General features: G+C 44.9%; 1 protein-coding gene across 6 annotated transcripts in view; it reads left to right on the top strand.

The window, feature by feature from the left end:
• raraa (retinoic acid receptor, alpha a) overlaps positions 1 to 14,418 on the top strand; it is a 174,759-nt gene that overhangs the window by 118,046 nt on the left and 42,295 nt on the right. The window contains exon 1 of one of the 6 annotated variants that reach the window (XM_049562640.1): positions 11,573 to 12,601. The exons of the other annotated variants lie outside the window; for them this stretch is intronic. Within the exon in view, the coding sequence (XP_049418597.1) occupies positions 12,424 to 12,601 (178 nt within the window). The 5' untranslated portion in view covers positions 11,573 to 12,423. Of the gene's footprint in view, positions 1 to 11,572; positions 12,602 to 14,418 lie in introns of those variants that run through there. 6 annotated transcript variants of the gene reach the window in all.

The following is a 14,418-nucleotide window of genomic DNA, read 5'->3' as shown; positions in this document are numbered from 1 at the left end:
AATTGTCCTCTGGCCCTGTTATGTCTCCATGATATTTCTGTTGTGTGTATAACTGAGTCCAGTTGAGAGTATAGATGTACAGATGGTTTGATCAGTCATATTAAAGAGTTCCAGATAGCTTCTGACACACACACACACACACACACACACACACACACACACACAAAAACAAAGTTGCGTGCAAATATAGGAGATCTGGATGTAAGTCATTTTGCAACATAGGGAAGTTACAGTAAAAGAAGGGAAGTGTAGAAACTGAGTCATTACTGTTAGTTCTTGCATGTTTTTTTGTTTTTTAACATCAATTACTGTATATTGCCTCTGGGCGGTCACCATTATTGTGTCAAACTTGCTACACTAATCAGGACTTGTTGCAAAATCTATTTCAAAATACTGCAATTTACCAATACAGGAGATCTTTCTCTGATGAGATAAATCAAACTACAGCAACACAGGAATCTGGTTGAGTTGTTAAAGGTGATCAAGAGTGATGGAGTTGGGGCGGAGGAGGGCAAACGGGGGCAGCACCTTCCATCACAGATATTTGATGGAATAAGACCCACAACACACATGTCCTCTTGTACAGCTACTAAGTACTTGTGCTTGTGCATCCCTTCAGCATCAGATCTAATGTTTTGGGACCATACATCTGTTACATATAGATATACTTGATCACAAAAACAATATATTCTGATGACCGGTAAGGACGACAACATTAAAACTGGTACGAGACTAAGTTTTTCCTTTTATGACTTCCATTGTGGTACCACTGCTGAAGTTATCTCCTCATCTATAAGCCTATTCTGCTTTTTCTGTTCTAATTTCCATTTATTCATTTTTCTTAAACAATAATAAGAGTTTTGAATTAAGCTTGTCATGAGTGTGACCCTTATCTGAAGCAACAGCTGTATTGGTGGGACCAATGTTGTGGACCAGGATGCTGTACGGAGGGAAAGAGGGTGGGAGAGAGTGATGAATGATCTGTCCAGAGAGAGAGGGAGATAGAAAGAGATGGGCTGTTGGCCAACTAGGTTAGAGGTTTTATTGTTGATGTCTGCTTGGTTGCACAGAGACTACCTCAGATAAACACACAGACCTGAGAGCATGCACACCGCTGGTCAAACACGGTCTAGACAGCCTGACGCTTAGCTGAGTGCTGCTGACTGAAATATGCATCATGTCTTGTTTATTCACAGCAAACACGGCGATGTTTGAAGATGCATTTGCAAAACAGAGGAGATGGGACAGGGGGTGACACGCACTAACTGTAGATAAAAAATTTTTACATGGTGTGGTCTGTCCTGGTGTCAAACTTTATAAACTTTAGAAACAACAATACAGATGACAGATGCAAACGTTATGTGCAGCGTGCTGATACCACAGCGGCATCATCAGAGCAACAGCACAGAGAGGACAAAACGTGAGAGGATAGCGAACTGAATATTGACAGTTTCTGGAGGATGATTTCGTTAACTCCTGATGAGCTCCGACACGCTACGCCTCACAGCGGCCCCTGGCACTCCTGTTCTCACCTCTGTACGTGAGCAAGCTCATCTGTGAAGTCACCCTTGCACCTTTTCACACATTCTACTGTGGCACCTTTTTTGATTAAACATGCAAACACTGATACACAGGGATCCATGCCAAAACACCCCCAAGACACACACACACACACAACCTCACACAGAGATAGATGCACATATGCACACAGGCCGACACTTTCTTACATCGTCACTGAAGCTTGGCCTTCACTTTTCCGCGAGGGCTGTTGGCAGCGAGGATGGAAAGACAGGGGAAGCTCCAGAGATGACAGAGAGAGAGAAGAGAGTAGAAAAAGAAAGGGAGGCAGAATGGGGCTCTCCATCATGCTGTCGGTGAAGGTGCAGCTTTAGCGTTAGCAAGGAATAAAGAGTGTTTTTAAAAGGTGCTGCGAGGTGCCGCGAAGATGAGTCGGATAAATGACTTCTCTTTTTCATTCAAAGAGCCCAGCAAAGCCTACAGGGTCACCGTGTGATTGTGTGTGGGTGTGTGTGGGTGTGTGGAGACAGAAGGAGAGAGAAAGAGTGTTTGTGCAAGTACGAGGGGAGAAACTGTGACAGCGTGCATGCTTCAGCCCTGAGTTTGAGAATGCATCCAAACCCCAGACTTTAGCCATGGCCGGCTGACGTTTTTGTTGCTCCTGACACTATAACATATTATGTCTTTTCTGGCTGCTGCCCCTCTCTTTTCACCGCCGAGTGGGAAAAGTAATGTAGTTCAGAGGGGGCATGTAAGGTGGAACAATGGCTCAAAAATATTGAATAAGGAGTGAAAGGGAGCCGGGGCTTTAATGACAATGGGCCAGGGCTGGGGGTGAGGACTGATGATGTTGGGGGGTGGCGAGTCCAGATTGATGATAGATCTCCACTGGTTAAATATTATCAGACTTCTTTTTTTCATGTATCAACCCCCCTCCTGCCCTGGTATCACACAGAGAATGGTTAAGATGTGGCCAGCTAATGATCTGCCCTTCTGAGCCATTCACTTTTTGTATTAGCCTATTTACTTACTATTGAGACACTCCCCCTCTCTACGGGTTCACAACACAGATGGTTTGGGTAGCCATAGCGACTGCCAAGCTGTATTTATATCGGTTCAAAGCCCTTCTGTGCTTTTTTTTTTTGAACCCTTGGAAGTTTTGTCACAGATGGAGTGCTGAATTGATAGTTCCAACTACAAAGGTGGATGATTTAAAGTAGTTTTGTTTGAGCTTTCTGATGTAAAGGTGCGGGGAAAAGTCTTTCCTTTAACACATTCCTTATGAAATTGAATGGATAGTTTAAAGGGATAGTTCAGATTTTTGAAGTAGTGTTGTATGAGATACTTATTCATAGACAGAATATTACAAACAGTAGATGTCAGTCGGCATGTCCTCAGTTTGGAGAAGCAGGCTGGAGTCCCACACAGAAGCTAAGCAATCTACTGCTGTGGAGTGGTCAGGAACAAAACAAGATTAAGCCATAAAAAAAAAGGCCAACCTAAAATATCAATATCAGTTTAAGTGTAAGCTATATTTAGAATATTTTCACTGCTATATCTCAATGTCAGAAACAATTTCCGAAAGGAAAATGAAGCCGTTTTATCGCTCTCTTTATAGCCAGACTCCATTTAGAAAAACAGTGATTTAACAATGCTTAACACAGGAGCTACTGCTGCCTCAAACAGCTATTTTTTGTGTGTTATTGTGTGACTTAAGCATTTAAAAGGGTTGCTTTGCATTCACCAGTAGCACAAACTAACTAATCAAAGCAGCAGTAGATATATTGCTTTTTTATGGTGGGACTTTTAGGTGACTAAAGTACATTTTGTTGCAGACCCCATCCACAGCAGTACATTGCTTAACTTCCATGTTGGACTTAAGCCTGCTTCTCTAAACTGGGGGCGCCGACTGACATCTACTGTATGTAATACTCTGACTGTGGATAAGTAACCAATACAACCCCACCACAAAAACATCCAAACTCTCCCTCGAAGGATACCCCTATACTAACTCCTGCACCTGTTTGATAGTTTTATTTGCCAGTGCAGATGTTTATATGAAATGTGTGTAGAGTCATCAAGATTGCAAGGATATGTGTAATATTGTTACGCAACAGCACAAAGGTCGCTCTGTGTCGAGAGATACAGATGCATATGATAAACCATATGATGCTGGTCACGTTTTTCAGTAGTTCCCTATTCTCTCCCTGTGTTTATTTCTGCATCACCACCTAAATATCAAGCGCGGGACAAGGCAGGGCCTGAGGGCAAAAGGTTTGACGTTGATATCAATTTTCACAGCAGCTCTTTGGTTTTTGAAGTCTGGGCCTGACAAAGGACGAGCCTCTTCTTTGCTGCCTGTGGCTAAGCTGAGCAAAACCTTTTGACTGCAGAGACAACCACAGCACGATGAAAATGCTCTGATAGGGCACTTTTCACTGTCAGATGAAGTTGACCCATGTGCACCTCTGGGACTTGCGGGTAACATCAGCTGTCATCCAATTAAGTCATCTCTTTCATACATATAAGTATATATTAATATATATACACACACACACACACACTAGGGCAGAGGTGGGGTGGACAATAACAGAGAGTGTGAGAGATGGCAGAGAAAAGGGGAGTAGCTGCTCCATCTACATTCCCTGTGCCTCATTCTTTTGAAATGCTGATGACTCCTCCTCCCTCGCCCTCATCGCTCTGCTCCCTTCTCTTTTAATGTGGCGGAGTCATCCATTCCATTAACCCTCCTCCTGCTCCCCTCCCCAGGTTAGAATGAGGGAGATCCCCCACCGCCAGCCTCCCCCTCACCCCCCTATAAAAGGCAGGGCAACAGGGGCCACAGTGGTGACGATGGCAGGGGCATTTGTCATGCTCTGAGCTGCGGCAGTCTGTTGCTCTCCTGTGGGCCTTTGTTGTCCCCAGCTCCCAACTTGCTGGCTAAGCAGGGGATTTCACATGTTTCATTAACATCTGAACCAGCTCGGCACTTTTGAACATTTCACAGTGATCGTCAGGGAACGTGCACAAATGCAGACACACTTGACAACATGAAAAGCAGGATGCAACAGGCACATGTGCCCAGGAGAGTGCTGTCTGTTTTATGAGAGCAAGGGCAAGATTAGAGCGGTATCACACACACACACACACACACACACATGCACACGCAACAGTTTCCATGAGTGTTGACTGCACATTCAGCCTCCAGTTATCCAACCTCTGCGCGGTTCATGGCACACATTCGGTCTTTGTACTAAAGCACAACAATCAGCGTGCCCTGCCCGGCGCCGGTGTTAGGGGCACCACTCAAGTGGAGGTCACTTGGCGAGGCGTTATAATGCTTTAGGCTGGGCACAACAAGACTGAGGGCAATCCACTTAAAGCGAACCACTAACCCCCCTTCCGCCACCTCCTCTCATATCCCCTCCAGGCCACCCCGAGCATCACACTTCTGAATGGAAAACGGGAAATCGGCCCTCTGCAGCACTTCAAAAACTGGAGAGAGAGAGAAAGCGGAGTGAGGCAGGGTGGGAGAGAGGAAAATACTGCGGAGGGGGGAGGGGGGGGTTCATGTTAGTGATGCAGAGCTGCTTTTTAAACACGGTGCCTCAACACCCAGACAGCAGCGCCTAAGATCTCTGTTAGAGAGAGATGAAACGCCTGGAATCGGGTAACATAGGCAAAAATCAAAGCTTGAAAGAGTTTTTTGATGAGAAGACAGCTTTTTTTTTTATTCTCCAAAGCTCCCTCAACTTTTCACTCCGTCTGTCTTTTCAACATGAACTCTGAGTTAAGGCCATGAGGGCAAATCTGCGGTCGGGAGCCTGGATCCAGGAGATGGAGAAATTAATGGTATCTTACATAGATAAATACAACATAGCTTGAGTTGTAATTGCAGCGGTGATGCCAGTTTCAGACGGAGTTTTGGCAGAGCAGAAATGTGGACTGAGCTCGGAGTTGTGAGTTCTGCCAGCCTCTTCACTTCTGCTCCCTGCTCTCCCTCTGTGCTCTCCTGGAGCAGATCATCTCTTAGCCTTAGGCTCTGCCTGCATGTATACAGATAGTTTTGAATATGGATCTTATTCCCCTCCATTTTAGAAAAGTAATTCTGTCCACACAAACTTCCTGTACAAAATATCTCTGTCCTCATTAGAACACAAAAAAGACTCCAAACGCTCGCAGGCGTTAGCTGCAGTCTCCCCTCATCATCATTTTTTAAATCACCTACTGGAGGTTGCACTACCATTGATTCCCATTAAATAGACGGATGAAGGAGCTCACTCAAACATACAAGTAATGGTCTGGAAGTGTCCCATGATCTACTGGTTCAAGTGGACCTGATCCAAAAATTGTTGTTTCTGGCAAACTTCAAACCTTGTCGCTGACATGGAACAAAAAAAAAATTAGGTGCAGCAGATGCCTCTGTTCATTCGTGAAGTGGTGCAGCAATACTACATAAAAATCTAAAGCAGTTAGACCAAGCAGTGCTAACTAAACGTTAACAAAACGAAAGTCTGCCGACGTTGTTTCTAGCATATGCTCACAAAAAGCAACAATGGACAAGTGAAGGAGATGACATCATTCTTTCTCAAATGTTCTGTTTTACACATCCACACAGATAATTAGTAACTGTAATAAAATCTCAGTTATAGTGACCTAAAGCTCTGTTTATGTGTAGACAAGAGAATAAAATGTAGAGGAAAAAAAAATCTGTTTTCAGAAATATCTGTATACACCTACACAGGGCCACAGCTTCCTCACACCATACTCTATACCTGCTTCTTACTCTCTGAGGTAGGTAGGTGGTTGTTTTTGGGTGAATTTAATAACACCTATGTCTCTGTACCATTATTTCTAAGAGTCTCATAATTAGAAAATACCTTGCTGAACTCATATTTGTAAAACAAACTGCTCGCTTCCTTTCACCACGACTCATTGATTTGTTTATCCCAGCTGTACATCCTCTTTACTCTGCTAACTTCCTCAACCTTTTTTCCGTCTCTTCTCTCATCTTCTCTCTAGGCTGCTCTCTCCGTTTCACTCTCTGTCCTTCTTGTCTTTCTTAATAGAATTAGCGGCGTGTCCATCCGTATGTACTAAACATCTCCCTGTTTCTGACAGCTAATGGGGGCCATTCCAAGTCCGGGATGACTGATATTGAGATATCCTTCCTCCAGGGTAACATCCATAGCAATTTTCCCTTGATTTGCTGAGTGATGGACTGTGCAAAGGAACATAGACATAATGATCATTGCGGAGAAGAGCCCTTTAACTCAAGGCCGTAGAGTGTGGGCGATTACAAGCTATACAATAAGCTATGTCTCCTCCACCCCCTCCCTCTCTCTTTCTCTCCCTCTGCTGAGGTATTTCTAGAATGCCGCCGGCCATGATGGATTTATGAGTAGGCCATACTTTGGTAAACACCGATGGTGGGCAGCTTTGTCCTCCCCCTTGTGATATAGTGAAGGTCCCCATAAAAAATGGGAAAACCAGGTTACGGCCGCCATAGAGCTGGGCTAAACAATAAAAGGCTTTATGGGCAGATATAGGCCTGTACCATAAATGCTGGAATCTGCTGTCAGAGGGACATTAAAGGGATAATGACAGGGGGGGTAGCTTTCACAAAATCCCTGCAGCCACTAAGAGGGTCTCTTTTAGAAAAGACACACACACACTGAGGATAGCAAAGCACAGATGTAGAGATCTATACAACAGTTTAACTTTGGGTCAGGCTGTGTGTGTGTGTGTGTGTGTGCATGTGTGTGTTTCCAGTAGATTGACAGAAAGAAGGTGGAAGTGGTGCAGTGTTCATCGATAACTGCAGCTTGTTCTCACATCGAAGGGTCGGGCCCTCATTACACATTGGCTCGCTGTCGGGGAGCACAGCTGTTGGGTTTGGCTGGTGCTGCCTGTACGGGCTGCACAAAACCAGCTGTGCAAACAAACACACACACACAGAAACCGTAATGGCAGTAAGGGGAACGGAGTGGTAGTTTCAGGTAGACTTAAAAGCAAACATGCGCCTCGGCACACACACACTCACAAATAAGCACACGCTGACATGCACCCAGGGGAGACGTGAGCCTGGTGGCATGAGGAAGCTGGCTGCTGGGATCATGCCAGTGGCGGTGTCGGGGTAGAGGGATTACAGTGTTGATCATCGCAGTCGTGGTATAATACTGCTCACATGCAGACAGCATGTTTCGCCCCACAGCTTGACAGAGACCTGGACATCTCCTTGGGGGGAGGAATGGCAAGGAGTGCACTTTTTACTGCTTCCTAACACCCCAGATTGGGCTTAGAAAGGAGAGTGGGGGCAGTAAAAATAGTTTGACACCCTCAAGGTCCAGCCAGCAATCTCCTCTCCGCCCTTGCCCATAAAACTCTTTGAATTCCCTCCTAAAAAATCCTTCTCCCCTCCCCCCATCTCTCTGCTGGACTCTCAGCTCCAGCTCTGCTTTGAATCAAGGGCGCTAAGTTTACCGCTCGTGGTATCCCTCTATTATTTGCACTTACATAACCATCTATTTCTGCAAAAGCCTCCATGTCTGAATGGTTCTTTAATCAGGCCTCTCCATCGGTTTGCCTGGACTTTATGCAACAACGCTTTGAAGCCTGAGCTGTGCAAGCGTTCGGGGATCAGGACGCAATCTCATTTTCTTTGATTTTCTAGTTAAGGAATCGAGATGCATATTAGGGGATCGGGACGCAATCTCCTTCTCTCTGACTTTGCTTCCTGATAAAATACTTTTCCATGTTGTCGGGAGTGCGGTGCTTATTGTTGCTGGACCAAGAACAGTCACCTCGAACCTCTTGTGACTCTTTCTGTCTTTACACAGTCATGAAGATGCAGTAGAGAGCACTGACCATGATCACTTCCTCTACATTTATAGCACCAATTGTCAAGTGTGTGTGTGAGTGCTTACACTCATGTGTATGCAGTGATGGAATGAGTAATGAAACTCTATACTCAAGTAAAAGTACAATTACTCCTATAATAAAGGACTAAAGAAAAGTGATAATTACCATTTGAGAAACCTACCTAAATAAAAATTAAAAAGTACCTGGTTAATAAATTACTCAAAATACAAGTTATCATTTTTTAGGCTGTGTGGGCCACTGCAAAATAATGAAAGCATTTGTTTATAGAATTTATTTTAATAAATTATTAATCTTATCCCCTTTTAAAGAGGATTAATGCATTTAAAAGCCCAACCGCCAACATTTTATCAGATGGGTAACTGCAGTTACTATTATCATCAGAGAATAACACATGAAAAATTAACATACCAGTAGCTAATGTTAGCAGGCTAACAACATTTTCCCCCAGGAGGAGTTTTTAAATCGGAGATCGCAGTGTTTTTTGGGAGGCACAGCAAGCACTTCATAACTTTTTAGACTTTGATGTAAAAAGTGTGTTAGGATGTGGTCAGGATTTGTCACTGGAAGCTACCTCTTGTACTGGGTTTTGCTCCATCATCATTGCGTGGTAGTGCATATGTTTCCACTCAGCTGGCAACATGGCATCTGCAGTAGAGGTGCGCCTCAATCCAAGACTAGATCTAGACTAGTGGTAATGAAGGTATGAAAGGCAAATGTAGTAAAATAAATAGTAGATTACTGCTTCAAAAATATACTAGAGTGCAGAGTATAAGTACAGTTTAAAAAAATAGGAACAAGAAAGTAGTTATTCCTTAAAAAACTACTTTTTTCCTGATGTGTGTTACTTATAATGCATCACTAAATACCCATGTGTGTATGTGTGTTTTATTGTAATCTGTATTGCATACAGACTGGACACCACCCGGCACTAAACCAAACGTATTTTTCTATTGATGTGACGTGATACATCTAATTCCCCTAACTGTCTGCCCAAAGGAGCACTCTGTTTCCTCCTGTGACAATAAAAATACCAGATTTATTTCACGTAAGGCGCCTGGATATATTCAGCCCTTTTCCAGGATGACAAAAGGACTTTTTTATTTTAAAATAAATGTTAGAGAGCTGTGGGAAAAGGACTTTTTTCAGGTCTAATCTCAAATTCTTCCCTCCCCCTTCCGTAATAAGCAATGATCAACAATCCGTTATCTCTTAGCTTGTTCTGCGCTATCACAGGGTATTACCCGAGGATGAATGCTCTCCCCTTTGGAAAATTAGCATTTTCTGACATCCATTACTCATAGGGCTAATCCTGTCAAGGAATGTGTGGCTGTACTATCAGTGCAGGCGAGGGGTCGCCGTGGCCCAGGCCTGCACACTGGGCTCTTATCAGGCAGGGTAAACACACTGGGGCCTGCATTAAATAAGTGTCACAGTCAGTGGGGGCGGAGCGGGCTGAGCCCCCCTGCCAGGTTCCATGCAGATAATCCCTCTCAGACACCGTGTTGGTCAGACCCAGCTGTGGCCTGTGGCTCAGGTGTAGGGAAAGTGGGGGAGGAGAGGTATTGTGCATGCAGTGGTGTACATTACAACACAAGTCGCACAGGGTTTGGGCCATTTTCATGTTAATGAAGATATATTTGAAAAGGCTATTCATGTAGCAAGTGTTTTCTGCCTAAACAGGCATCTTTCGGTCAATTTAGGAAAGTTTAAGATACTAAAACAGCTGAAAAATACTTAAGATTGCGCATGTAACAATGGAACAGGACAGGTGACAAGTTGTCATGTTCTTGACTTTGTCTGGGACGTCCCAATCAATGATGAAACATGCCTAATATTTTCCAATGTAGTTTGTCTTTTATCGGTATTTCAAATGAGCTGATTTTTCACTCATGCCAGTGTAAGGTGGGAAGAAATAGTCCTATAATGTGAGATGTTCCACAAAATAACATCTAGCGGGAACTTGGCCTTAATCTCTACCACTGAACATGCACGGGCAACTTGAGCTGGCAGCTGTAGTCCAGATCACATGACAATCACAGGTCAGTGTTTTTGAACAGCTCAGTTTCCCTGTCAACACCAACAACATGAGACCGGCGGTGTGTTTGTGAAAAGGTTGGATGTGTTTGTAGGTGCATAATCGCCATGAAATTCCTCCAGCTTTGTAATTTGCATCAACTGAGCCTGAAAAGGAGATATTCATGCCTTTAGAGTATGAAAGCTTTGGCATGGACTCAAGCCAGGTGGACGACACAGCTGCGTGTTCACATGACAAGTTGCAACAATGTTGCATGGAATGTTGCAGAGTAAAGGTGGAGTAACATTTTAACAGGGGAGGTGGTGCAAGTCTGTGGCAAAACAACTTCCTGGACTTTTTCCCAGGCTGCAGCTACACTGTGAGAAAAAATTTCAGCGTCAGTTACCACGACTGGGTGACTTTGCCACTTTTGTTACTTTATGTGTGCCGGGTGAACCGAGGCGCCTCTCTGGGCAGGCACTCGAGGAAAAGTGTAATGGTGTTACTCTGAGTGTACAAGGTGGGAAACCTTGAATAATGTGGGATGAGAGCGAGCCAGAAAGGCGAATCCGAGTCAGCCAGTGGGTCACCAGGAGGTGAGGCTGCCTACTTCCCTGGGTTCAGGAAAAGTTCAGCCGCATAGCATTAGGCAAATTAGGGAGACAGGGCTGGGGGAGAAGAAAAAATCGGAGGGTAGGGACTGATGAGAGCATGGGGGAAAGGGTCAAATTAGTTGGAAGGAGGAGCCCGAATAAAGAGTGAGAACATGGATGGGAACTTCCAGGAAAGAAAAAAAAAGAAGAGAGAGATGGTGCAGCCCTCATTAAGTCCATGAATTCCGTGTAAAGATATGAAAGACTCATTACTCAGCTTATATAACTTAATCATGTCCTCAAATACATTTTTATTTAAAGCCCCAGCACCTAAATTTGAGGGAGGGCGGTGGCGGTGGCGGTGGCCCCCCTATCCACCCCCTTCCTCTTTCACAATCCCATGCAGGGCCCGGGTTTACAGAGAGAGGGAGATCCATGGTGACGTCCCTGAAGGGGTTAAACGAAGGAGGAGCAACGCATGAAAAGAGACTGAGGGGTTGGAGGGGTGGAGAAAAAAAGAAAAAGAGCCTGGTGGAGGTGGAGCCAAAGCCCTCAGCTGCTGTGCCTTGTCACATTTTTGCAGAACATGATAGCAGCACGATTTGGTGTGGGGATGATTTAGGCGTCTCTGTCTCTCTCTGCGAATACAAACAAGGCGGCGCTGCGTGTTTTTCACGCGACCCTGGATGTGTGAGAGCTGGGGTCTGACCGAGGGAAGCGGCCGGTTGGTGTAGCGCACGGAGGGAGACCGGTTCATTCACGGACGGCTGACAGGAGTCCACCCACGGCGGGCGCAAACGGGACAACCGAGCGTAACCCAAAGGACAAACTGCAACTAGACGGAATTTCCTCTCTGATATTTGCGCCTCTTGACAAGCCCCTGTGTTTCCAGACACGGATTTGGGAGATTCCTTTTTTCCTGGATTTTTTATTTCTCCTCTTTATGGTGTGGATACAGCCTCAAATGTTGCTCTGTGTTTGAGCAAGGCCGAAAGGACCGATTATTCCGCTGAAGTTACCCGGGCCGTTTTCGGTTTATTTAGTGTGTTCGTGTGTGTGTTGGACACCATGCAGACTGCTTTTCTAAATTATGTTTTCAAATTGAGCGCAGCCGATTAGGCTATCTCACACACTGATTCCCTCCTCGGGTTTTGGGGGTTTCGATCAATCCAGAGCTGTAAGAAGATGCCAAATGTTCAAATGTTCCCGCTGGGTTTGGATTTACCACTTTCCCCTCGATTTTAATGCAGTTTCCCCTTCCTCCGGTTCGGCCCCCTCAGTTTCTACCTCGGCTGGTGGCGAGCTGAAAACCACAAGGCTCCTGTGCGTGCGTGCGTGCGTGCGTGTGTGTGTGTGTGTGTGCGCGCGACAATTTTTTTTTTTTGATAATAATCCCCTGCTGTCGTCCTGCTCCGTATGATGTATGAGAGTGTGGACGTTGTGGGACTGAATCCCAGCCCGAACCCGTTTTTAATGATGGATTACTACAACCAGAGCAGAGGATGCTTGATCCCGGAGAAAGGACTGGTGCCCGGAGCGCCCCATCCCTACAGCACGTCCATCAGAAACCAGCACTGGAACGGCTCCAATCACTGTAGGTGCCTTTTCCTGCCTCCTCAACTTCATTTCACTTAATTGGGGAAGTTAAAGCCTCCACATCCGTGTGTGTGTGTGTGTGTGTGTGTGTACAGCCTCTATACATGGCCTGTTTCCCATTTTGTTATTGTTATTTACCACACTGGTATAACCGTTATTACAAGGCCTTTTATTCCCGCGTTATCATGTTTGATTTCAATTATTTAAACCCTTTAAAACGTCCAAACAGCGTTGCATGTTATCACCATCCCTCAGCTTCATAACTGCATTATATATACTTGACCCACTTTCGGCTCTGCCTCTCTTCTCTTCCTCTCTACGCGCCCCGGCTGGGTTTTTTCTCCCTGAGAAACGTCGGTGAGACTGCGGCTCTGTGATCCGCCAGGCCACGTTATCCCAAAGCTTTTGCCTTCCTGAAATATGCACTTAATACAAACAAGGTTTTGCAAGCAATGCCAACGTTAATCAGATCAAACTTTCCTGCCAGTGTTATCCCTTTGGTTCCTCTGCTTAATCTGGACAGCTGCACCCAAAGGCCACACAGTTCCTGAGCAGCACGGCCTTAACTGGACACTCCTGTCTGTTTAATGTGCCAATCAGGCCTTGTGCTAATTAAATGTATTTTAAAGCTGGCGTTATATTTAGCAGGTAGGCTGGGGTAACAATTAGTTTAATCTTTAAACACCATGTTTATCTTAATATCTTTACACAGACATTAGAATATATATTTAAATTCTAGGCTCATGTGCTACATGACAGGCTTTTCTGCCATGTCTATAAATAGCATGTGTCTGATGATGCTTTTAAAATTTCACTAAGGCTAAGTTTGGATAAGTGATTTAGTCTGTGCATGTGTGTTTGGTGTATTTTTTTTTTCTTTTAAAGGTTGAGTAACCAGAGCGCCAGTCATGGGAGATTTCAGTTTATTGATACGGTATCTGCCGCAATAAGAGGGAGTTTTATTGCGACAACAAAGTATCACAGAGGCCGTTCCCCATTCTTCACCTCAAAGGAGCTGCACTGCACAAAGCTCCAGCAGGCCCTTTATAGAAGAGATAGCTCTGTTGTCTTTCACAGCTGAAGGAGTGTAAAAAGGCAGGAATCTCCACAGGCTCTTAAGGGCCAATTTCCTCCTCGTCTCAAGACTGTAGGAACAAAAACGACAAAGAGAAATTTTAAACAGGGATTTCTGACGTTTGGCAGCAACAACAAAAGCACTCAAAATATGTTTGCGTTGCAGTCTTGATTTTTTCGCTGCTTGTTTTTCCGAGTCGGCCGAGATTAGGAATTCCTCTCGGCTGAAACGACATACATTTTTCAAAGCAGATACCCAGCGAGCTTGGTAGTATTTATTGAACTGACCCACTAAAGAGCTCTAGTGGCGGCATTGATTCAAACCATGTGAGCTCGTCTGAGGGAGACTGTGGGGGTTTGGCCCAGGAAAAGACCTCTGATCCCTTACTCGACTCCACATTGTGTTGCTCAACGGAGGAGTTGCAGGGGGAGTGTGTGTGTGTGTGTGTGTGTGTGTGTGTGTGTGTGTGTGTGTGGGTGGGTGGGGGGTAGCATAGCTGCTCTTTGCCTTACTGCTTGAATGTAATAAAAAATTTAGTGCACAACCAGGGAGCGGTGGTAGCGGGGGGGCTTAGAGTAGAGAGGCACAACATCCGTTAGTGTCATCACGTGGCTCCGAGGCTTATTGGATCATAGGGATAGAAAACAAAACAGACAAAACAGAGCAAGACTTCTTTTTTTTCACCTCCAGATCTTAAGCAGGAATCCAAAGCAGTCAGGCTCAAAAGCACGAGACAATCC

Source organism: Epinephelus fuscoguttatus, linkage group LG20 (assembly GCF_011397635.1).
Source record: "Epinephelus fuscoguttatus linkage group LG20, E.fuscoguttatus.final_Chr_v1".
In the NCBI taxonomy this organism is placed as follows: domain Eukaryota; kingdom Metazoa; phylum Chordata; class Actinopteri; order Perciformes; family Serranidae; genus Epinephelus; species Epinephelus fuscoguttatus.
Note: the sequence above shows the minus strand (reverse complement) of the source record. Positions and strands in the feature narration are given on the sequence as shown.